Source organism: Brachyhypopomus gauderio, chromosome 17, assembly GCF_052324685.1.
Source record: "Brachyhypopomus gauderio isolate BG-103 chromosome 17, BGAUD_0.2, whole genome shotgun sequence".
In the NCBI taxonomy this organism is placed as follows: Eukaryota; Metazoa; Chordata; class Actinopteri; order Gymnotiformes; family Hypopomidae; genus Brachyhypopomus; species Brachyhypopomus gauderio.
The window spans coordinates 9,654,264-9,677,999 of NC_135227.1; the positions used below are offsets into that span (position 1 = coordinate 9,654,264).

Genomic DNA, 23,736 nt, shown 5'->3' on the forward strand with positions numbered 1-23,736 from the left:
TTGAGACTTGTTGGGAGGCAGAGGCGCAGCTGCCAGTGTGTGCGGCATATAAACATTTGAAACCAAGTCGGTTTGTCAGATGCTTTGTTCACACTATTGCCTGGAACAAAGGCACTTTTATGTTAGCTCTGAATCTCTGGGTCTGGACAAGCAGCTGAAAATAACCCAGTGACCTCTTGTTGCTCTCTGTGTGCTGTGAAAGGGTATGTAGTATGGGGAGTACTAAGGAGACTGCCACTGTGAAGCATGTATGCTGGTCAGGTGAGGGTTTGGATGCCAATACTGCCAACCAATTCCTGAAATTCTATCTACTTTAAACAGACTGACTAAGGGGGCGGTAAGAAACCAGCCGACTGTGCTGTGGTGATGATGGTGGTGTCTGAGATGAGGAGAGACGGTGGAATACTGCCCGGCTCATTACAGCGTTTCCAAGTTATTAGAGGGGGTGTAAAGCACAATGTCAATCAGCTGTGTTTCTGCTGTAGCCCTTAGCTGTAGTTAAGGATATGGTGCAGTGCTGATGTCCACTAATGAATGTCACTGTTTTTAATTCCTCAGTCTGTGCATGAGTAAGTTGTGATGTTTATTTTCAGAGGAAACATAACCCATTCTGGGAATAAGGATGTCATTTCATGGTGAAGGGTCACCGGATCGAATCATCAGTACAACGTTACTCAATCTGTTATTATTACCTATGTCAGCTGGCAAGAGCTATGGTTGATGTTGTTTTTGTATGACCAGAATTCTTACTGATGATTTTCTCACTATGAGACCGAAGCAGGACATAACGGGAATAAAACATCTCTACACAGAATCGACTCCGTCACCAGACTGACCAATGAGAATCCTGGCCGTAAACACTGGTCAGTACATGGATTGGCAAACAGGAGGGAGGCGAGTGTACAAGCTGAAGAAAACACGTTAGCGCGTCAACAAGTCAACACGTCTTGACAGGGTGGTCTTGTGGAGGTGGCGTTCAGACATTTACACTCTTAAATAGTTTGAGCGTGAGAATTTGGGAGATGTCATGGGTGAGCACTAGCTTTGTTAAATCGAGTTCTTGCAGTGAGCTTTACTACGGGTGACTAATACACTGTATTTCTGTTGTGTCCTTGTAGCCCTGATGGTGCTGGTGCTGGTGAAGTCCGAATATCAGTGTTGTGAAAATAATCCAGCAAATGATGTTAGTCAACATGGGTGTTGCTTTATTATAGGCAAAACACTGTTGTGTTCACAAAAGCTGTGGAGTCGAAAATGTAACGATGACGACGCCACCTAGTGTTCAAAACCGAAAATGCGCCAAGATACAAAAACGCTTAATTGATGTGACCCTTAAATGTTTATGGACGAATGAAGCAAAAGTGTTCCAATTTGTTCCAGACCTTTTCTTAATACTCTTCCTGCTATTGTCCTGTTTATTAAGATCGTCTAGTCTGGCTCTTATTCTGAGATTTTTTATGTTTCTCAATAGTTTTACCTTAAATTCAAATAATAAATAATACATTAAAATGGTTTTATTTCAAATATAAATACATATCAATTCATATATCATCTTTCTTTCAATAAATAGCACAAAACCTGCCCACGTATTTGTGAGTTAATATGTAACAGTGGGTAAAATAGTCTGCTCATTACACCCAAAACTCCAAACACATTTGTCTTTTACATTTAACACATTTGACTTTTCTATTCTTTGTCTTAATTTATTTGCATTCATGTTATTTCTATTATATCCTTCTGCTAAGATCTTTGCAAAATAAAATCACACAAATACAATTTAAATGAAGGTTATTTTTGCTACTCTCAGAATAATACTGTATCTTTTACTTTCATTACAATATGGCTAAATATGCATTAATGTCCCATTGTATTTAGATCCGTGTTAAGTATATGCATCTTATATAAAACTTGTTCATATGCAAGTAATGCGTTTTTGGTTGTCTTCTCTTTTGACGAGTCGGATTCAACACAGGGCCATCTTTACATTTTTACATACAACTGCAAAGCTATACTAGAGCTCTGCTTTTAATGGATCTGAGCAGCCCCGCCTGCTCCTGGGTCAAGGAGTTCCTGTCTGACAGACCATAGAATCAGGACCAGAGATCAAACCTCTCTGAGAGTGATTACAGGAACAAGGTGGAATGTCAAGAAGAATAATGCAAAGTCAAGGACCTAGCATTTAACACCCCTAAAACAAAGCAGATCATCTCAGTCTTCAGGAGAACAAGAATGTCAGACCAACCCCCCCCCCCCCCCTCTCTACATATCTGGGGAAGCAGTAGAATGTATTGAGAGCATCTACATTAACATACATGACCTCTTAACACCCCATGTCTGATAGAGAGGTCAGAGTAAAGGTACTATACTTATATAGTATATATAAGCTCAAAAAGGCTTATATATATAGTATATATAGTATATATAAGCTCAAAAAGGCTCAACAACCACAAAAGCTCCTGTAGAATTCTACCGCATGCACGATTGAGAGCATCTTCTCCCCAGCCGTCCGTGTGTGGTAGTCTGGCTGCAGAAACACAGAGAGGAAGGAGCTGCATCACATGGTCAGGGCGGCAGAACAGATAATTGCGATTGACCCCGCAATTATCTGGACAGTGTCTGCCCTGGACTGTGTCCGTACCAGCTGGCTGTAGAGGAAGGCTGACTACATCAGCAAGCTCACCGCACGCCCTTTCAATGTGCTGCCATCTGGAAAGCAGTCCAGGGCCGGCCGCAGACAAAACAACAGACTGAGAAACAGCTACTTTCCCAAAGCTGATGCTTAAATAACATCTCATTGATCTTGTACAAAGTAATTGCACAGGCGTTTTACAGCTATGTTATTTATTCATTCATACTTTAATTTTTTTGCACGTTTGCTGATCATGCTGTCTCTTATAAATACAGAATGTGCCTTACATATACTGTAATCTTCTCTCAAACCGTTTTTTAAATTGTTATTGATAGTGAAATCTCATATCAATCTTCCACCCTGCCATTTATACATGGCATAACAGTTTAACTGGCATAAAATAAATGTTAAACTGTAATATATATTGGAACTATCAACCATGAAAGACCGTGTATCCGTGTAATCTACTCTGTCGTTCATATAAATCTGGATATTTTTCTACTTTGGGAAGGCTGTCAATAAACTTGCTTCATACTGTAAATACTCTCCTAGTGTGCGCTGTCATCCCAGGCCTTTCACCACATACTAACAACACGATTCGGTACTGGGTCCTTTAAACTATAACTTCACCCATGCAGGGATTTAGGACTTTCGATGCTGAATTGGCTTGTCTATTTATATTTTACTTAGCTTTAAAAAAAAAACCTGCACTGCTCCATCAGTCCTAACCTCTTTGTGTTGTAGCTCGGGGGACTAGATGAAGCGCTGGGTCCGCCTTCCTGGAAGCTGCCTCACGTCACACCACACCGCCCGCTTCGCACTCCACCCGCGGCAGCCATGATGGTGGGTTTTTCTACCATTACTCTACCCTGATAAAGGGTTTTTTGTTTTTGTTTTGTTTTGTTTTTATCGCGCAAGGTTTCCGTGTTGTTTAATGTCTAAACGTTGCACCGTCTGCTTTGTGTACGTTCTCTTTACAGCAAGAAGGACTGGACGACGGTCCCGATTTTCTCTCGGAGGAGGACAGAGGAGTAAGTTATTTTTCCCCCCGTTTCCGAGCTTTAATTGCCCGTTCGTCGTAGCTGAGTCCATTTATAATCTTGATTCTGTCCAAATTCAACCTGATGGTGATGGTTTGAGGTCAACAGATGGATTAGCCGTGACAGTCACGTTCAATGTCGCCTGAGCGTTAAAAGCTATTGGCGAGGTCTTGGCAGGCGGGTGACTTCCTACTGGCTTCACGTTATCTAGCAGGACTGTAGGAGACGCGAGTGTGTGATCACACCACGGTCCCACCACAGCACGTCTAACCTGTAGACATGCAGAAATGTGCAGAAATAGGGCGTCTGTGTCTTCGTGCTCCTGTCTCTGCACATAGGACTGTCTTAGGCCAGAAAAGAAAGTTGGGGGAGATCGAGTCCGTAACCTCTCCAATCTGTCAAACCATAATCAGTGGCCTCTGGCACCGGGATGGCACCGAGTTAAACGCCACTGATTCTCAGGGTTTCGACCATTTAGAATTACAAAATGTATCTTACTACAGTGATCCATTTGTTTGTGAGATAATTATATAGAGCAAATTATTGAACGTGTGCTGAAACAGCAACGTACATGTTTGTAATCAGAATCAATAATACTTATATTTGAATTAGTTTGAACTAAACATAGTTATGTGGAATCAAAATACTGCTGTGAGACACAGTAATGTGGTATATTTTGAGGAGTAATTTTAAACTCTCCTCATGATTGACGAATGATGTAAAACATCTTGAAAATGCATCTTGTGAAGTCTGGTTCAAATGGTTCACAGCCCAGAGCCGTTAATGTGGATCTTCAGACTGATGCTACACTACAAGTGGACATTTCAGATGCTCTGAGTGAGAGAGACAAAGTGAAGTTCACCGTCCATACGAAGGTAAGCTTGTGGTGGTTAAAGAAGGTCTGGTTTATTCTGGTCTGTAAGGATAGTGTGGAAAAACGATGGCTTGAGATTGCCCGATTATGCTACTTTTACTTCACTCTAAATTACATTTCAAAAATAGCCTGAAAAATTTTCACTTTTATGTCAAAAGTGGCAGTGAGTAATTACCCCTTTAATGGTTTGTAATAAGCCTTTAAAATGTTTTTGGCTTTGATGTTTCTCTAGAGCACTCTGCCCAACTTCAAGCAGAATGAGTTCTCTGTGGTCAGACAACATGAAGAGTTCATCTGGTTGCATGACTCCTTTGTGGAAAATGAAGAGTACGCTGGTTTCATTGTAAGTTTGTCCTCACATTTGTCTGTTAAAGATGTGACCATTTGAGCTGACCATTTAGCCAGTTTGATCGTCCGGTTTTCCCTGTGAAACCTTTGTTCATTATTCTTAAGAGGAAAAACAAACTAATGCACCAGCTGAGTTCCTAATCATAGGGCTGAATTTCCATAATATCGAGGCACAGTGCATGCTGGGAAATATAATGATACCGACCCACTTTCCGAAAGGCACTGCAGCACAGTGACCACTGTAAAGACTGGGGTCATTTATCACTCCGAAGACCCTTTTTGGAAGGCCATTATCCATTATTTGTAGCAACACATCTATTATTATTATCATGTGATGCTTAGCATATATTATAGAAAGATACCATCTAAGTTGGATAAAAAAAACTGGGAAGATAAAAAAATTGACATTTTGTCAGGTGTTTACACTTTGGTAGTTGAGCAGCCAACATAACGACGATTTCACATTATTTCTAACTTAAAGCACGAATACAGATCAGTGTCGTTGTCATATAGCATTTTGTGTGTGTAGTGACACCATGAATTGGCTATCTGGTCTTTCACTGCTCAGCTCTGGTTCATGCTCTATAGCACGACTCACTCTGTAGCTGTGTGATTTATTGGCCTTTCATTTGGAATATAGTTTGGATGTAGAGCAATTGGCAAAGAAGGCATTCTACATTACCATCACACCCCAAATGAATTATTTACATCCTTTTACATTAAATGCAGCTGTGTTTTGTGCATGTCATGACTAAGACAGCAAATGTTAATATCGTTAGTGTGAGTGGTCCAGCAGCACCTACCATAATGGTGTTGGGGGTTTTGGCAAGCAGGAGGGACCATGATGTGAAGGTGTTGGACGGGGTTTGGTACCTGATGAGGGTCTTAATGTGGATCGCTTTGTTCAGATCCCGCCTGCTCCTCCGCGGCCAGACTTTGACGCGTCGCGGGAGAAGCTGCAGAAACTGGGTGAAGGTGAAGGCTCCATGACCAAAGAGGAGTTCACCAAGATGAAACAGGAGCTTGAGGCGTGAGTCACTTTCACTTAGAGGTGTGGCTTCGTGCTATGCACAGCTCACCGTGTTTAGTGGTGTCATCATTATGTCTTGAGTTTGTTTCTGCATCACTACAGGCCATGTGTGTTTTGTGTTGCAGTGAATACTTGGCCATCTTCAAGAAGACTGTGGCGATGCATGAAGTCTTTCTCTGCCGTGTGGCAGCACACCCTGTCCTGAGGAAAGACCTGAACTTTCATGTGTTCTTAGAGTACAACCAGGATGTAAGTTTGCCATTTTAGTGGAAATCTCATGCATTGAGGAGAAAAGAAAAGAATTTGTGTGGAAACTCTGAACTTTATGATTTCATTTGGACCTTTTTGGTGACAATGGTTCCTGACAATGGCAGCTGAGTGTACGAGGCAAAAACAAGAAAGAGAAACTGGAGGATTTCTTCAAGAACGTGGTGAAGTCTGCAGATGGAGTCATTGTAGCCGGAGTGAAAGTGAGCTTGCACTGCACTGTTTGTCCTAGGTCATATGACCTGCTGAGATTCATGGGGGTTGTGGTGAGGAAATGTTCTGGGAAATGTAAAATGATTTACCTGTGGGTAATTGACTTTCTTTGAATACTGTCCTGGCAATTAACCTTTTTATACTTGAAAAGATTTTATGCATGAAACACTGAATATTTTTGACAATTTTCTACATTTGGGGAAAAAAATAATTAAATTAAACGTTTGATGCTAAATAATTTTTCCCTTACACTTCTTCCTTTCGTGTTTAATTTCAGGATGTAGATGACTTCTTTGAACATGAGAAGACATTCCTTTTAGAGTATCATAACCGTGTTAAAGATGCCTCCATGAAATCTGACAGAATGATCAGATCTCACAAAAGTAAGTTTCGTATTCCCTTTCCTTGCCTGTTATTTGAACGGAATCACTGTTTCACTTCTGCATACCTTGTAAATCACAACAAAACAGCAGCCATATGTTCAAAACAATGTTCTGCAAGCATTGATTTGATCCATAGGTGATGTGTGTATTTGTTTGTGAATGCACACTCAAAGTTATCTGTTTGTGTGTCCTGGCAATGCCTTGTCCTTCAGTCTAGACCAGGGGTACTCAACTGGCGGACCGCGGTCCGGATCCGGACCCGAACGCAGTCCTGTCCGGACCCAATCTCATTCCTGATTAACTGGATACGGACCAAAACAAAACCGTAGCATTTATTTCAGGGCTATTGACAAAACACTCCGTCACGTGTGTTACGTTTGCCACCCCCGCTCAACAATTTACGTTCGCCACCCCGCTCAACAACAAGCCTGCCTGGTTGACGCTTCGCGAGCGGCGCGAGGGTCCGCGCGGCGAAAATGACGTAATCGCTGTGGCTCCGCGTGTGCGCGAGTGTCTCGCGCGCTGTCGGTTCGAGAGGTCGTGCACCTCTCGAATTTTGTAACTTCGCGCCGCGCTTCAGCGCAATGAACAAAGTCACGTTTTCAGGGTTCATACACCTTTATAAGGTGGAATTAAAGCACTTGTACGTCACTTTCAAGGTCCATTTCAATATTTCCCAGCATGTTAAACATAATTAAGTTAAATATTTATACATATACTCGAAATAATTCGCTTTTTATCACATTATTTAATGGTTGTTTATTTAAAAAACGCCCAATCTTCACGTCTTCACGTTCTCTCGTGTTTCGTCCTGGAATTACAAGAGGCTTGTATTTGTTAACCTAATACAAGAGAACTATTCATTCAGACAGCTATTTGTTGTGAAACCAAGTAGTTACAATTTCAAGCATTTTAAAGTACTTTAACCTAAATTCCAGCACTTTTCAAACCTGAAACATATAGCAACATTAAAATTGGTCAGGTAAATGTTCATTCCCCTGTTTTGAGGGGTGTTTCTACCACATATCGTTTCGGACAAAACGCCTATCGTTTCGGAGAACACTGCAGTGACGCTCGCGAAAGTATAAACGCCTCCACCGTTAGCGCACCGTCGTCCGTCCCCCCCCCCCCCCCCCCCCCCCCCGGTCAACAAGTTACGTTCGTCACCCCCGCCGCACCGGACCTCAGGGCACAGGTATCTGCCAAAATTGGACCGTGGACAAATTTAGTTGAGTACGCCTGGTCTAGACTGATCACACTGAGGGTCAATCATGCAGCTCAAAGTAAATTCTCCACAAATGGTGTGTGACAATTCATGGTGTGTTATGTTACGAACTGTGCATGTCTACTTTAGCTGCATAATTGTTCTTACAATTAGAAACTACAGAAAACTATTAAGTGGAGTTTTCCCTGTTTGTGCAGAGCATCAGGCTTTGTATCTGGTATACTGCCTGTGTCACAATATCAGAAGACATATACCAATTAAATATGTCTTCTCACTGCGGTCTTATTTGTAAATCATTTTTCCTCTTTGGTATATGGGGTGTGAAGTTATACAGGACACGCCAAAGTGGAGGACTGAAAACCAGTGTGGAGTTTTATACATGTGAGGGAGTGGAAGACAGTCAGTGTGAAAGAACAGTAGGCAGCAGCATAGCTGTGTGCTTTATTTGATAGGGTAACAGATGGTCTCTTTCAGATGCTGCAGACGACATCAACAGAATTGCTTCAACACTCTACACTTTAGGCACCCAGGACTCAACAGACGTGTGCAAGTACGGTCCGCTGACACCTTCCTCTGTGTGTGTGTGTGTGTGTGTGTGTGTGTGTGTGTGTGTGTGTGTGTGTGTGTGTGTGTGTGTGTGTGTGTGTGTGTGTCTTTTGAAAACTTGCATGGGCTTGACTATAGTATACCTCTTATGGTGAATTTTACATTCTCTCTTTTCTTGTTCTTTTTTTTTTTTTTTTTTTTTTTTTTTTTTAGATTTTTTCTGAAGGTCTCAGAACTTTTCGAAAAAACACGGGTATGTGAATTTTTATTTTATTTCTATGAAAATGGTCTCTCCCTGTCTGTCCGGCTCATACCGTCTGTGTGTTTCCTGTGTAGAAAATTGAGGCCAGAGTTGCTGCTGATGAGGATCTAAAACTTGCTGACTTGTTGAAGTATTATCTCAGAGAGTCACAAGCAGCCAAGGTGGGCTGTGCACCCTGGGCTCCCTGCTCAGCACACATGGACCATAATTACCTTAGATATACGAGTGCTTACCTCGGATCTGCTCCCACACTGCAGTGTGTGTGATAACAGTAGTGGTGAAAGGTGTTAGTTTTGAGTTGCAGCTCACCGAGTTCAGGGAAATACGTTATGTGCCCTTCAGGACCTCCTGTACAGACGAGGGAGGGCATTAGTAGATTACGAAAATGCCAACAAGGCTCTGGACAAAGCCAGAGCTAAAAACAAAGATGTCCTTCAAGCAGAAACCTCCCAGCAAGTGTGCTGTCAGAAGTTTGAGAAAATCTCAGAATCTGCGAAACAAGGTACTGCTTTCAGTTTTGTTGTTTTCTCTTGTGTTGTAGTTTCATATGTAAATAATTTGATTAATTAAAATGTTTATATGTAGTGTTTCCCAGAGATTGTAAAGCAGTAGCAGTGTTTGCCTTACCTGTGATTATTACTGCATCTGTAGCCTTATTATTTACTAGACAACACCCTCCCCCTCTTTTTTATATAGAACTGATAGATTTCAAAACAAGAAGAGTAGCAGCATTCAGAAAGAACTTGGTGGAGCTCGCTGAGCTTGAGCTCAAACATGCTAAGGTACCTTTTCACTTGCTCATGTGTGTGATGTTAAAATATTAGATATGTGTTCTTATGCTTTGTTTACTAGCCATATTAATGTAAAAAAAAAGTATCAGAAAGATGTCCCATGGTTCTCACTGTTCCTTCACCTCTTTTTAGGGCAATCTACAGTTGTTGCAAAGCTGTCTGGTGGTTCTAAAAGGGGACACTTAGAGCTGATCTCCAGGTTCACGGTCTAGGGCTTTTCCTGCTTGGGTACCGTCTTTATCTGGAGTGAGGAGGAGAGAGCGTACTCGGGGTCTGTTTGTCAACAAACATCTGTATGTATCACTAGCAGAGACCCCACCTTTCCTCCAGTCCGCCCTGAGAGTGATGTGGCCCACTGTGGAAGATTTCCCAAGTCCACACAGCACAACAACCTGCAACTTCATTTAATCACGTCGTGTAACTTCTGATTGTTAATTGACGTTTTTCATGGGAGTTGCTCCATCAACAAATTTGACTTCTATCATTTCTTTCTAATTGTCTTCTTTTTCATGTTTGTTTTGGCTTATTGTAATCTCCCAAATCTTTACTTTGGGTGATCGTTTTGTATGGATGCTGCTGAGTTGTCTTGAAGTTGAGCTGATTGTTTCTATGATTAAAGTTCGTGGTCACTCAAAGCCTTGTACAAGTTGTATTAGTTTTCATTGTATTGCTATTGATTATCTTAATCAGACTAATAGGTTTTGTATTACTCTTTAGGAAATTTATTCAATCATTTTTTTTTATTCCTGACAAGTAATGTATCATTATGTTTGCCTTAATATATAGACTAATCTGACATTGTAAAAATCATAAATGAATACTTCTGTTTTTCCCCAGGCTTCTAAAGTGCACTGCATATGAGTGTGTGTTTTCAATATGTGACTTCAGTATGTGACCAAAGCGTCCATTTATTCGGATGGAGGAATGCTGACATAAACAGTAATCATGATAATAAAATGACAATGGACATAACACAAATAAATAATACTGTTTACCATGTTACAGAGTTTTTTTCATGTGAGTCAAAAATGTTCAGCATGAAGGAAAAAGTTAAAGGTTCCTGTATTTTGTAATGTAAGGTATTCTGTAATGCACTTGAACCTGTTATGTAAGAAAAAATATGATACTGGAACTGCCCATGTGAATTCTTTTCTGACATTTAAAATGGGGTATATGAACAAGGAAATAGCCGTGTAATATTGAGATGTGAAATGTAGAGGAAAAACGTCGATTAATCAACCGACTTTTATTTTGGCACGTCGAGGGAAAACTTCATCCGGAAGTATTTATCCTGCAACATTCTCTTGTGTTTTCCGGTATTTGGCTAAAGTTATAATAATATTTCGTTTCTTGTCACTGGACCAAAGACAGGATGAACCGAAAAGAAGACTATGATTCCTATGAGATTGAAGAACCAAGCGATGAAGAAAGAGCAAACAGCAGGTAACGTGCTGAAAAACATGAGCCACTTAAGCCGAACGTATGGACAACATGCTGGCTAGCCTAGACATGTGTGTTGTGTTTAAAACACAACCGCTGCATATTTGATCTCAATTTAAAATTGTGGTTTTGTGATCTGCACATTGTATTAATTTATGTACGTGTTTATAGACCATCAACCTAAGATGAGATCTGATTGTAAAAGACACTAACTAATTCAATCGCCTAGCCAGTTTAGTTGGCTTGCTTACTACATAAACAAGGGTAGTTAAACTAAAGCCTGAAGGTTGTGTTATATTATTATCACTTATAAAGCAAATTCACGCTTCGTTTCAGTGGTGTGTACTCTCATTGACCCGTAACTACACGGGAGCAGTGTGCTTCCGTTAATCGTGGTACCATGTCTTTCAGCTCCGAAGATGAACTCGACATTCTTCTTAATGGAACTCCAGATCAGAAGAAGAAGCTCATCAGAGAGTATTTGACTGGGGAAAGCGAGTCGTCCAGCGGGGATGAGTTTGAAAAGGAGATGGAGGCAGAACTAAGCAACACTCTCAAGTCTATGGAGGGCAACTGGGCCGTTCCATCAACTCAAGGTGCCATTACAACAGACCTGTGTGAGAACTTAAGTGTTGGTCTGTTTATGGTGTGACTGGAAAGTGTCATATTTCAGTTGTAGGTGAGACCTCTGGGATTGGTGCAAACACCTCAACGCAGAACACGGAAAGAACACATTCTCAGCAGTATGACAATATATACTTTGACTCGGATTCAGATGAAGACAACTCAGCTGGTAAGGGATTCAAGAGTAAAACAAATGCAACACATTAGTCGTTATGTACACACACTGAAATGTAATGGTTTATTTTGGGTGATTTCTGTTTTAAGGCATCTCCAAGAGTCAGAGGAGAAAGCAACGCATTAAACCAACAAATGATGAGTTATTATATGACCCAGAAGAAGATGATCGAGATCAAGCTTGGGTGGATGCCATGAGAAAAAAGTGAGTCTTGCACTTTAGGACTGAACAAGAAGAACTGAACTGACGGCAGTGCAGCAACTCACTCCCTCTTTCTCTTTTGGCTTATTTCGTTGGTTAGATATAGGTACCGGTGCCAGAGAAGGCCAGCATCATCTGCACAGAACACAAAAAAATCCCAGGCTCTCCCAAGCAGTGATGCTGTTCTCAACTGTCCTGCTTGTATGACCACACTCTGTCTGGACTGCCAAAGGTGAGGTCACCATCACATCAGCCCATCAGTAACTTCTCACTTCGTCATGTTCACTATGTGGAGCTCAGCATTAGCTCTGTCGTTTCCATTTGTTTTTGTTCTTTCTTCTTTGACTGGAGACTTTATACTTATATTTATTCTTCTTTACACATGCAGACATGAGAAGTATAGGACACAGTACAGAGCCATGTTTGTGATGAACTGCACAGTGAGTAAAGACGAAGTGCTGAAGTATAAAGCAGCCAAACAAAAGAACCGTCGTGGCAAGAAACGCCGTGGAGACTCCACAGACATGTCCTCTGAGGCTGGCCTGACTGACTCCAGGTTGGGCGGGATGGACGAGGAGGAGATATATCACCCAGTCAAGTGTACAGAGTGTTCCACTGAAGTTGCTGTGTTTGATAAAGATGAAGTCTACCATTTCTTCAACATCCTAGCAAGTCATAGCTAAGCAGAGATGTGCTATAGAGACTGGCTGAGGAACTAAAGCAACCCTAGTGACTGAAATCAGTATATTGAGGTTGATTATGAGAGATGAGAATAGAGGGTTGTCCTGGAAAAAGATTTACTTTGGTTTTGAATTCTGTACTAGTGCACACTAATGTAAAAAATGTGTATAAATGTTCAATGTTTTAATGTGTTTTTCCTTATTATTTTTTTACTGATGTGCAGAACAGACATTTGACAATAATTTCGAATGGAATTCCAACCTTACACAAGTTACAGATATCAAATAGGATATGTTCTTGTAATGTTTTGAATAAACCTTTTTGACAGCTGTTTTAAAAGATGAGGTTGAATACATTTATTTGGAATACATTATTTTCCATTAATTTGGAAAATGCTCTAGAGACACCTACATAGTTGCTATTGACAACCGGGATGGCCATGTTCTTTACAGAAAGGTCCTACTGTCTGCGCAATCTCATGTTTGGTGTCTCATGGCCTATCTGTCAATCTCCTATAGGGACTCCTTCATAGTGTTGCCCACCCCAACATTACTCTGCCTGTGCACAGGGGCGCAGATGGAAATTCTGAAGTGAGGGGGACCAAGCTGTACAATATATATATATATATATATATATATATATATATATATATATATATATATATATAATATAAATCTTATAATAAGATATAAATAATAATATAAATCTGGAGGGGACATGTCCCCCCCGTCCCCAGTGCCATCTGCGCCCCTGCCTGTGCAGTCCCTTCTGGAGAAAAGCTCTCCTGTTCTTCCTTAAAGGAGCAGATATGTGCATTACTGATGGATTGTTAGTTAACTCTGTGCCCTGGTATTTTCTCAATGCGTTTGAGACTACTGGGAGACACAGCAAACATCAGCTGATATGGACCTGTGTAACCTGAATCTGGACTGCAGGTGCTGCCTCGGGCTACCAGTAATGAAAAGGACACTAGCAAAATACAAAACTACAGTACTGTAGGTAAGAATCAGGAGGAATAAGGAAAGAGTAAATTTGGTGGCTTTCTTGTTCTTTATCGCCAGTGTACCTGTTGTCCCTTTAATTTGCACCAAAGCAGAGTCATTTGTGCTTATTAACTGGACAGACTGAGGTTTAACTGACTTGGTGTTATACTGTTGACTAAGTACTTACACTGATGATTAGACGATACCTTCATTTTTTGACGAAGGTGTAGTTATTCTCACGAACTGATTTTTTTTAAATATAAGTGAGCTGTGTACGTGTGTGTGTTGAATAATGGAACAGTGGTCTCCACTGTTGAAGAGACTGGAGAAACATGAAGCTGGTTTTCTCCGACTGAAATGAATGCACTGTATTTTGTTGATGATTTTACTATTTGCATGCGCAGTAAGAGTCTAGCGACGTGCTGACCATTACGTCTAATATAAAGGGGTTAGTGTCTCAAGTTTTCTTTAAGCAACTCTGTGCTGACCTTGACTTGCGGTATATCCTCCAGTGTTTACACACTGTAAACATTCATTACGGTAGCCAGGTAAACCCCTCACCAACGTTGTGGACATTTACGAAATTTCATATTATGTATTGAATCAAACAAAACTGAGATATAAAACGTTGTCTTCTGCTTGATATGTTATCGTTTATTCGAAAAAAATATTTTCCAGAACTTTTTCGCATTTCCAAAATGTGTAAGAAGGTGGTGAATGGAGAAGCCGGTAGTGGGTGAGGTAGCCGAGGGCTGGGTCAGTGGGTGTAGTCTCTTCTCACGTCTATAAAGAAGACGAGGAAATGCCTCGGCAAAATACAAAACTACAGTACTGTAGGTAAGAATCAGGAGGAATAAGGAAAGAGTAAATTTGGTGGCTTTCTTGTTCTTTATCGCCAGTGTACCTGTTGTCCCTTTAATTTGCACCAAAGCAGAGTCATTTGTGCTTATTAACTGGACAGACTGAGGTTTAACTGACTTGGTGTTATACTGTTGACTAAGTACTTACACTGATGATTAGACGATACCTTCATTTTTTGACGAAGGTGTAGTTATTCTCACGAACTGATTTTTTTTAAATATAAGTGAGCTGTGTACGTGTGTGTGTTGAATAATGGAACAGTGGTCTCCACTGTTGAAGAGACTGGAGAAACATGAAGCTGGTTTTCTCCGACTGAAATGAATGCACTGTATTTTGTTGATGATTTTACTATTTGCATGCGCAGTAAGAGTCTAGCGACGTGCTGACCATTACGTCTAATATAAAGGGGTTAGTGTCTCAAGTTTTCTTTAAGCAACTCTGTGCTGACCTTGACTTGCGGTATATCCTCCAGTGTTTACACACTGTAAACATTCATTACGGTAGCCAGGTAAACCCCTCACCAACGTTGTGGACATTTACGAAATTTCATATTATGTATTGAATCAAACAAAACTGAGATATAAAACGTTGTCTTCTGCTTGATATGTTATCGTTTATTCGAAAAAAATATTTTCCAGAACTTTTTCGCATTTCCAAAATGTGTAAGAAGGTGGTGAATGGAGAAGCCGGTAGTGGGTGAGGTAGCCGAGGGCTGGGTCAGTGGGTGTAGTCTCTTCTCACGTCTATAAAGAAGACGAGGAAATGCCTCGGCACCGCGGAGAGCATAAATAATCCTCTCACATACCTGCTGATTTACCATCCGAACTGCACCACAGAACTAGAACACATCCGGATACAGGTAGGTGAAGCGCACGGGCTGGTGCTCCTCTTCCCTCCGCCGCTTTCTGTTATCTTATACGTGAGGTAACTGCGGAACTGAGGAATTCCGCACTAGCAGTTATTTATATCAAAGATATGTCGAAATGATTTGCAAATAATGCACAATGTAAATGGTTAAATATGTATTGCAAAAAGAAGGTGGTTTGCATAAAACGTGAATATACAGCATGTTCAATTAGTTAAAATTTCAGTCTCTACCTCGCCAGAGACCCATGAAAAGATGACACAATAGACACTGCCATCTAGTAACTTTTTAGGGCGTATGTCAATCACAGGCCCTTAGAACCGTCCTAGGTTTCCCTCCCTAACGTCCACAGGCTGACCTAGATTGGTTTCACCATGTGTTTGTGTACACAATTGCTTCTGCTTAGACTTTTCTGAGAGGATTATCAGGTAGCCTATACTCAAGAATATTTCTCACTGTAATAATACCACTGTGCTAACTGACAGTTAGTTAGGAGGAATACAGCCTTAGTTACAGCTGGCATGAGTCCCATAACCATCCCTGGATTTGGTACCGTTTTAATGCTGACGTGAGCACAGCTAATTATTGTTTACTTGCAAGTAAACTCACTCCCCTTACCCAGATGGGTGGGGCAGATTCCGTGGGCATGTTTCCACTGGTGGTGATTCACACCTGAAAACTAGGAGCTAAAGACATCTTTTGAAAATGCATTCGGAACAGACTGATTGATAAAAACGTAAACTAAATAAACATTTAGTATAGTTTATTCTGATTTCTTTATATTTGTTTTACATTTTACTACAGTTTTATCCTCAGTATTTTAAATAGACAAGTTGCTGTTCTTGTTTTGTTTATCCTCAGGCATATTGAAGGTAGGCGTGGTGCATATAGATTTTCATGTGTGAATCATCCTCATTATTGTTACAGTGCTGTTTTTGTAGTGCCTTTCTAGTCTTTAGCCTGTAATAATGTTTTTTTTCTCTCCAAAACTGAACCTATACTGCTAGATATTTTTGCTGCATTCCATAATCCCTCACGGGTAAAACTCACTAGAAACACACTTAAAGATTTTAATATTGATGTTTTTACATTGTCTGTTTTTCAGATATCATGGATGTAAGTGTACCCTTTTCTCTTCCTCACTGGACGTATGGTATAATGGAAGCTTAGAAGGCAGACCACACCTGTAACTCCTGTTCCAACATACCTAGCTCAACAAGTTCTTCTATTTACTGTCTATACCTCACAGTTCCACACCTAATTTCACTTCCTATTTAAGTGCTTTCAGAGAACAAGAGCTCTGGGCTTGAAACCTTATGCCAAGATACTCATTGAAAAGGGATCTTGCTGGCCAGCCCTCAGTTGTTTTACTACAGGCTATGTACATAGTTGGGTGCTATTGCTACAGCCCAAATTCAGTCTCCTGAGACGTCAACTCGCCATGTTGTCTAGTAGAAAGGAGGACCTTGTGAAATTATGGGACAGAAAGATGACAGTCTTGGGAGCTGGCACCCTCTGCCAAGCACATCTAGGTGTTGTTTGTGATGCCGAATGAGAGGCACTTAATTTTCCTGTATACATCTGTATTCTATTTACCTTTTAAAACTTTGCTATTTCTCAGCTCTCTGATGCCCTTGATAGTGGCACAGCACAGAATAACCAGCAGGCTGGAGGACCAGCATGGCCGGGGCAGCCCAGCAATCCCTCCTGGCCTGGGCAGCCCACCTGGCCTGGGCAACAACCTATGCCTGGACAGCCCACCTGGCCTGGGCAACAACCTATGCCTGGACAGCCCACCTGGCCTGGGCAACAACCAATGCCTGGGCAACCCACCTGGCCTGGGCAACCCAACCAGCCTTCTGCACCAGGGTGGGGAGGACCAAGCCCAGCAACTAGCCCTCAAAATATCCCATCATTGGTGAGAATAAATTACATCTTGTTAGTTGTCTTTTTATTATTTTCTTCACTGTGTCACTGTAATGTCTTCAGTGCCTGGTAGATGAGGAGAGTACATACAGAAAAGCCCATATTTCTAAATATATGTCTTTCTACTAGACTGTCCCCTACGAGCTCCAGCTGCCCGGTGGAATCTTTAACAAGATGCTCATTACTATCCAGGGGACAGTAAAGCCTCAAGCTCAACGGTAAGAAAAATGACACTAAATTAAACAAACTACTGTTTTGTTGATCTGAGCAGTGAGTGGCTTTGTAATTCAGTGCAATACTCATCAAGGGAGAGTGTTTGAGCACAGGACTACTGCTGACCTTATATACTATGTGTAGGAATAGATTTGTGAAATGTTCAAAACTACTGAATCTAGTATCCTCTGTTTTTCTACTATTAGGTTCGCAGTCAACCTTCAGGGAAAGGATGGCATAGCCTTTCATTTCAACCCCCGCTTCAGTGAAAATAGGAAGCAGGTGATAGTGACAAACAGCATGCTGAGGAATAAGTGGGGCACAGAGGAAAGGAGCAGTCCCTCATTCCCCTTCGCACAAGGACAGCCTTTTGAGGTAAAGACAGTGTGTGAACATGTCTCCTTTGATTCTGCTGCTGCATTGTGTTTCATATATTTTTGCGTACTTTGTACTGTTGCTCCAAGTCTGATACAATGTGTTTCTTTATTAATTGGGGTTAAAAGATGTCTAAGGATACATATTTTCACCAACTCTTGCTTATCTTTTGTAGATGAAGATCTTGTGCACTGCAGATTCATTCAAAGTGGCTGTAAACAAGGCCCACCTGCTTGAGTACAAATTCCGACTTCATGAACTCAACCAGATCAACCAACTTTGTATTTACGAAGATGTCACTCTTTCAAATGTAACTATAGAGACACTCCCGTGAGGCTCTTTACAAATATTAAACAGCAAATGCAGGATCCTCAAACATGTTATGAAAGACGTCATGTGTTTCATTTTCCCCTCATTACTGCCCAAATGAGGCAAACACAAACTCTCTGTTTGCATCTAGAAGTGCCCACACTCCTTTTACCACTTTTAAAAATGTAATATGTTCAGTTTGCAGCAGAACACATTCTGTCTGCTTCATAAAGGCAGACACAGTTTCTCATTAGATTATTTAGATTGTAAAGTTTGGATTGTAAACCAATTAAATGCATGAAGTTACACTTATTTTTAAAAATCAAATATCAGCTTTCAGGATAATGGAAACCATACATGTTAAATACACATTTTTGTCAACATTAAATTTGTTCTTATATTGCATGTCATTCATGAGGAACTCAATTTTCTTATAGCATGCATATAAGTAGCCTTAAAAAACAGAATATGTTTTTTTTAATATTGTGTTGGTACTTATTACATTTTGGACTAATTATTTCATTTAGATCAGTGGTATCCAAATCAAATTGACCATTTCAATTGGTCAGCAGTTAACATTACATGTGTCATGTAGAAAATGTTTTACATATAAGAAATTCCAATATCTACAAGAATATAAGTACAAAATGATTATCTTTAACATTGCCATAGCAAGTATAAAATAACTCATATGGCCAAGTCGTAATACATACTACCAGCCCCGTCGACAGGGGGGGACAACCGGGTCTGTTGTCCCGGGCCCCAGGGCCAGGGGGGCCCATCAAAGAGCCCAGCAATTTATTTTTTATTTAAAGTCTATAATTTTTAAATAATCTTGAAATCTTTCATTAATATAAAATTCTGTACTCAAAATAAATTCAATGGCTAAAATATATGTTTTTTAACCTATTTGCATATTTTCCATTAAGTGCATACACCCCCGCATCCCACTGGAAAATGGTTTGATCCAGCACCGACCGTAACTGGCTGGTACCCGCACAACAGCGGGAAATACAGTGGTGGATAGTTAAAGTAAATACAGAAATCTGGAGCGCAGAAAAGAAAGGAAAACATTTACCTGACTGTAGCCAGCATAGCCAAGGCGACGCTTTCTTTGTTTTGGTGCGCACATGAAGGATGACGTCCTAGAGTAGAGTAGCACCTGCATTGGGTGAGCCATTTACAGGTAGGCATATATAGGGACACCTGTGGGGTCCTAGAGGATAGCGTGGTGGCTAAAGCGCATGCAGGTGGCGGCGTCTAGAAGAAGCGTGTCTGTAACAGCGAGTCCGAAGTGTGGGGACGCGAGGATAGGCGTGTTCAGGTGGAGTGGCCGCAGGTCATAGAGGTAGCAACAGCCGGTGTGTGTACAGAGTACAAGTCTGTTGGTGACACGCCACATCCATTCTGTCTTCTACTGACTTACGAATGATCAGTTACCAGGTACAATTAGCCGCCGTGCATTCTCTAAAGCTTTATAAACACCTGAAAATGTTTAGTATGCCTAAACCAGAGGTTTCATATGGTTTTTTAATTACACTCTGTATATCCAGTGTTCTGTGACAAGCTGCTATCCTGTCCATGAGTGAAGTTGGTCAACCCTGATGAATGTGGTATGTTTCGTCTTTTTAAATCATATTCATAATGTTGAACGTAGTCAATGTTTTATTGACTGAATGTAATGTTTCTTTCTGTTTTGTGTATATGAAGGGCCACAGCTTCAGTGGGTGTCAGTTGCTGTTTTCTACCGTTTTGTTTTATTTTGTGTTCTTTTATCTAAAGGATCCTACCATAGCAAATCATAAAGTGGTCTTTTAATGATATGCTGCTCAGGGGTATTTAAGTGACCCGTTGTTTTAAAAACCCTTACTCTTGTGTGACTACCTGTGTGTCTAGTTATTGGTCGATGTACCTTTTTTAACTTGAGTCTCTTGAGTATTCTGATCCAGTACTATTTAGATGTGGCTATGTTGAGACTGAGATAGAGGCAGCCATATCGGGTGCTGTGTTCACTTTAGAGTGTGATTTGGAAACATTTGCAGTGTGTGGCTGAATTTTAGAGATTATTCACGAGTGGTATTGTCAATTGGCTGTCTTTACTCAGTCTCCAAACCACAAACAGGTAGTGTCAACACCTCTTAGATTGTTTTTGTTTTATTTAAATTAAACTGACAGAGTCTATTGTCTTCAATAAAGACTGTATTTTTGCATCACCGACGTTTGTCTACTTTCTTTAGAGTTCCCCTTACTCTAAGTAAAAAAGCACTAATTAAGGGGTGGCGTAGTTTGGCACTTACTAACTAGGGGGCGCTACAATCTGGCGCAGTCGGCAGGATCGAACATCAGTTAGCGCTTTTGACCTGTCAGTTTAATTTAATAAAGTGTAAGTAGATTCGAGCAGTATTAGTGATTTGTTGTGGTAGAAAACAGCAGCTGGCATTCCAACTTGTGTCAGCAAGGAGTCGTCATGGAGGGAGAGCTGCAGAGACTGCGGGAGCAAGTGGAACAGCTCCAAACTGCAAATGCGAGACTTTCTGGGGTGCAGAATGGAGGTACTGGGGGAAATGTTGGAGACGAAATCCCACCCGTACGGCGGGAACATGCTTTTTATTTGCCTAAAGAAAGAAAGTGCCCAAAGTTCTCTGGTTCGACAGCTGCAGGAGCCCTTTCGGTAGAGGAGTGGACTGAGGAGGCACAAAGTTGTATTAGATCCAGACATATGTCTGTTTTAGATAAAGCTATGTTTTTATATGATCATTTAGAGGGCGAGGCCCGTAATGAAATAAAGTATCGACCGGTAGCAAGCCGAGAAAACCCCGATGAAATTATTCGCATTTTAAAGGAAATGTATGGGTGTACTAAATCCTATGTGCATTGGCAGCAGCGTTTTTTGATCGCAAACAACGGGAGAACGAGTCATTGTTCGAATTCTCTCATGCGCTAATGGAACTCATGGACAGAGTGAAGCAGAGTAAGGGTGATGCTATTTTTAATTCCGGGGATGTGTTAAGGGATCAGTTTTGTGAGAACGTTAGAGATCATACTTTACGTAGGGAGCTCAAAAGATTGGTACGGGACGACGAGGATCTGTCTATTTTAGATGTAAGGCGGGAGGCTATTAGGTGGTTGGAGGAGGGTCAGCCAGGTCGTGATCGGGGTCAGCGTGCTCTGCCACGTAGTCACGAAGTGCGTTTTGCGCCACAATGTGAGGCTACTATCGCTCAAACCTCCGAATTGGCAGAGTTAAAGGAGATGGTTTTGAGACAGCAAGCTCAGCTTGATATGTTAGTTAAACGCTTCTGTCAACCTAGTGGTAATGCCCCAGGTCCTTCCCATAGGAATGGTCGTTTTAGACGTACATCAGATGGCCAACCGATTTGCCTTAGGTGTGGCGAGCCAGGTCACATCGCTCGCTATTGTCGATCTGCTCCTCTTCCTTCAGCTACCAATAGTCAGGATCTCACTGTATCCCGTAGCAACTCGGTCAACCAGTCGGAAAACTAGGACTCCCCAGTGTGCAGAGCCACACGCTGGGATTGGGAAGTCCTGGCTCTAATGTTAACCGCCCTTTGTACAGTCAACTAGTTGGAAATTGTCCCGTATTAGGTGTGCATATGGGGGGGGTAACAGTCCCATGTCTAATTGATACCGGGTCAATGGTGACCACCATCACAGAGTTTTTTTGCTAAGCACTTTACCCATTTGCAAACGAGAGACTGTAAATGGTTGGGCCTCAAAGCAGCGAATGGGTTAGACATTCCTTATATAGGCTATCTCGAGCTTGACGTGGTAGTCCTGGGGCAGTGCATTTTGGGTAGAGGGATTTTAATAGTTAAGGATCCTACGGATGTTGTGCTTCAGGGTCGTAAAGCAGAAACGCCAGGCATTTTGGGTATGAATGTGCTGGGTGATTGTTACAGAACCCTGTTCGGACAGCATGGTCCTCAACTCTTTTCCTCCCCCCCAGTGCAGTCGGCGGTCCCGGCGGTTCGGCATGCACTACGCCACTGTGAGAAGGTAGAGGCTGTTTTGAACGCTGCTAAACCCTTCAAGGTTCGCATTCATGGCCGACTTCCTGTTCGTATTGAGGCTGGTACGATGACCATGGTCCCCGCTACGTGCCCTCAGGTAGACTCAGTGGAGCTCTTGTTGGAGCCATTGGGCTGTGAAGACGGACCCCTTCCTGAAGGTTTGCTTTTATCCCCTACTCTGGTCTCTGCAAGAAAGGGTTTGCTGTATGTGCCCATAGTAAATGTCAGTAGCTCTGATGTGTGGCTCCCTCCTCGTCATGTGGTCGGCACGGTGCAAGCGGTTTCAGCCACGATAATGGGAAGTGAGTCAAAGGTCTCTGTAGAGTCTTCTTGGGAAGAGTGTTCAGTTTTTATATCCACGCACGACGTCACCTCGTCCAATAATTCTTCTGACCAGCTTGTGTTGGATCTTGAGGGGCTTACTGAACAACAGGCTGCTCAGGCTACTGCTCTTTTTTCCAAATATGGCAGTATATTTTCCAAAGGGGAGGGGGACTTGGGCTGTACATCCCTTATTACTCATGAGATTCCCTTGCTAGATGATGCTCCTGTGCGCCAGCCTTATCGTCGTATCATTCCTTCTCAATATGAAACAGTAAAAGCTCATATCCAACAGTTGCTAGATAACCAGGTCATCAGAGAAAGCAGTAGCCCTTACTCTTCCCCTATCGTGTTGGTGACCAAGAAAGACGGGACCCTCAGACTTTGTGTAGACTATAGGCAGTTGAATTCGAAGACCCGTCGTGATTCATACCCACTTCCTAGGATAGAGGAATCCCTAGATGCCTTGTCAGGAGCAAAATGGTTCTCTACACTCGATTTGGCCAGTGGGTATAACCAAGTCCCAGTAGCGGAAAAGGATAAATTTAAGACGGCTTTCTGCACTCCCTTTGGTTTATTTGAATTTAATCGAATGCCTTTTGGGTTATGCAATGCCCCTGGCACGTTCCAACGTCTCATGGAACGCATGTTTGGGGACTGTCGATATCAGTCTGTACTTCTTTATCTTGATGACGTCGTGGTCTTCTCTGCTACCGTGGAACAACATTTGGAAAGGCTGGAAGAAGTGTTCGCTCGGCTACAGAAACAGAAATTGAAAGTGAAACTGTCCAAGTGTAACTTTTTCCAACATCAGGTGAAGTACTTGGGCCATGTTGTCTCTGCTGAGGGGGTGGCGACCGACCCTGCTAAAATTGAGGTGGTCAAAGAATGGAAACGGCCACTACATCTCGCTGAACTTCGTTCGTTCCTGGGCTTCGCTAGTTATTACAGACGTTTTGTAGAAGACTTTTCTAAACTTGCAGCCCCCTTGCACCATCTTGTTGGGAAGCTTAGTGGACCCAGACGAAAAGGAAAGACTCCCAAAATCTCTCTAGCTACAGCTTGGGGTGAAGACTGCGAGCAGGCCTTCCAGTTATTAAAAGAGAAACTTACTTCTGCCCCA

At 41.7% G+C, this 23,736-nt stretch overlaps 3 protein-coding genes and 1 long non-coding RNA gene across 5 annotated transcripts; all 4 read left to right on the forward strand.

Annotated features, from left to right (window-relative positions):
- Window positions 1–231: 231 nt before the first annotated feature.
- snx6 (sorting nexin 6) lies at window positions 232–10,607 on the forward strand. Its single transcript, XM_076977629.1, has 15 exons — window positions 232–261; window positions 3,374–3,472; window positions 3,610–3,660; window positions 4,440–4,544; window positions 4,776–4,886; window positions 5,800–5,921; window positions 6,047–6,170; window positions 6,296–6,391; window positions 6,679–6,784; window positions 8,484–8,559; window positions 8,769–8,808; window positions 8,892–8,978; window positions 9,160–9,319; window positions 9,514–9,599; window positions 9,741–10,607. The coding sequence occupies exons 1-15, from the start codon at window positions 247–249 to the stop codon at window positions 9,792–9,794; spliced, it is 1,332 nt and encodes a 443-aa protein (XP_076833744.1). The 5' UTR covers window positions 232–246; the 3' UTR covers window positions 9,795–10,607.
- Window positions 576–1,926, forward strand: LOC143480143 (uncharacterized). The gene is made up of 2 exons (XR_013121790.1): window positions 576–1,031; window positions 1,119–1,926. It is a non-coding gene; the product is annotated as an uncharacterized LOC143480143 (long non-coding RNA).
- Window positions 10,608–10,868: 261 nt separating the features above from the next.
- Window positions 10,869–13,062, forward strand: eapp (e2f-associated phosphoprotein). Of its 2 annotated transcripts, none has more exons than XM_076977631.1 (6): window positions 10,869–11,051; window positions 11,460–11,644; window positions 11,728–11,841; window positions 11,937–12,051; window positions 12,149–12,280; window positions 12,437–13,062. In XM_076977631.1, the coding sequence occupies exons 1-6, from the start codon at window positions 10,981–10,983 to the stop codon at window positions 12,729–12,731; spliced, it is 912 nt and encodes a 303-aa protein (XP_076833746.1). In that variant the 5' UTR covers window positions 10,869–10,980; the 3' UTR covers window positions 12,732–13,062. The 2 variants fall into 2 exon arrangements, with proteins under 2 accessions (XP_076833746.1, XP_076833745.1); XM_076977630.1 differs by having other exon boundaries at window positions 10,870–11,051; window positions 11,722–11,841; window positions 12,437–13,061.
- Window positions 13,063–15,453: 2,391 nt separating this feature from the next.
- Window positions 15,454–20,471, forward strand: lgals3b (lectin, galactoside binding soluble 3b). The gene is made up of 5 exons (XM_076979098.1): window positions 15,454–16,554; window positions 17,060–17,356; window positions 17,494–17,582; window positions 17,784–17,952; window positions 18,128–20,471. Exons 1-5 carry the CDS (start codon window positions 16,549–16,551, stop codon window positions 18,284–18,286), a joined length of 720 nt encoding a protein of 239 aa, XP_076835213.1. The 5' UTR covers window positions 15,454–16,548; the 3' UTR covers window positions 18,287–20,471.
- Window positions 20,472–23,736: the final 3,265 nt, after the last annotated feature.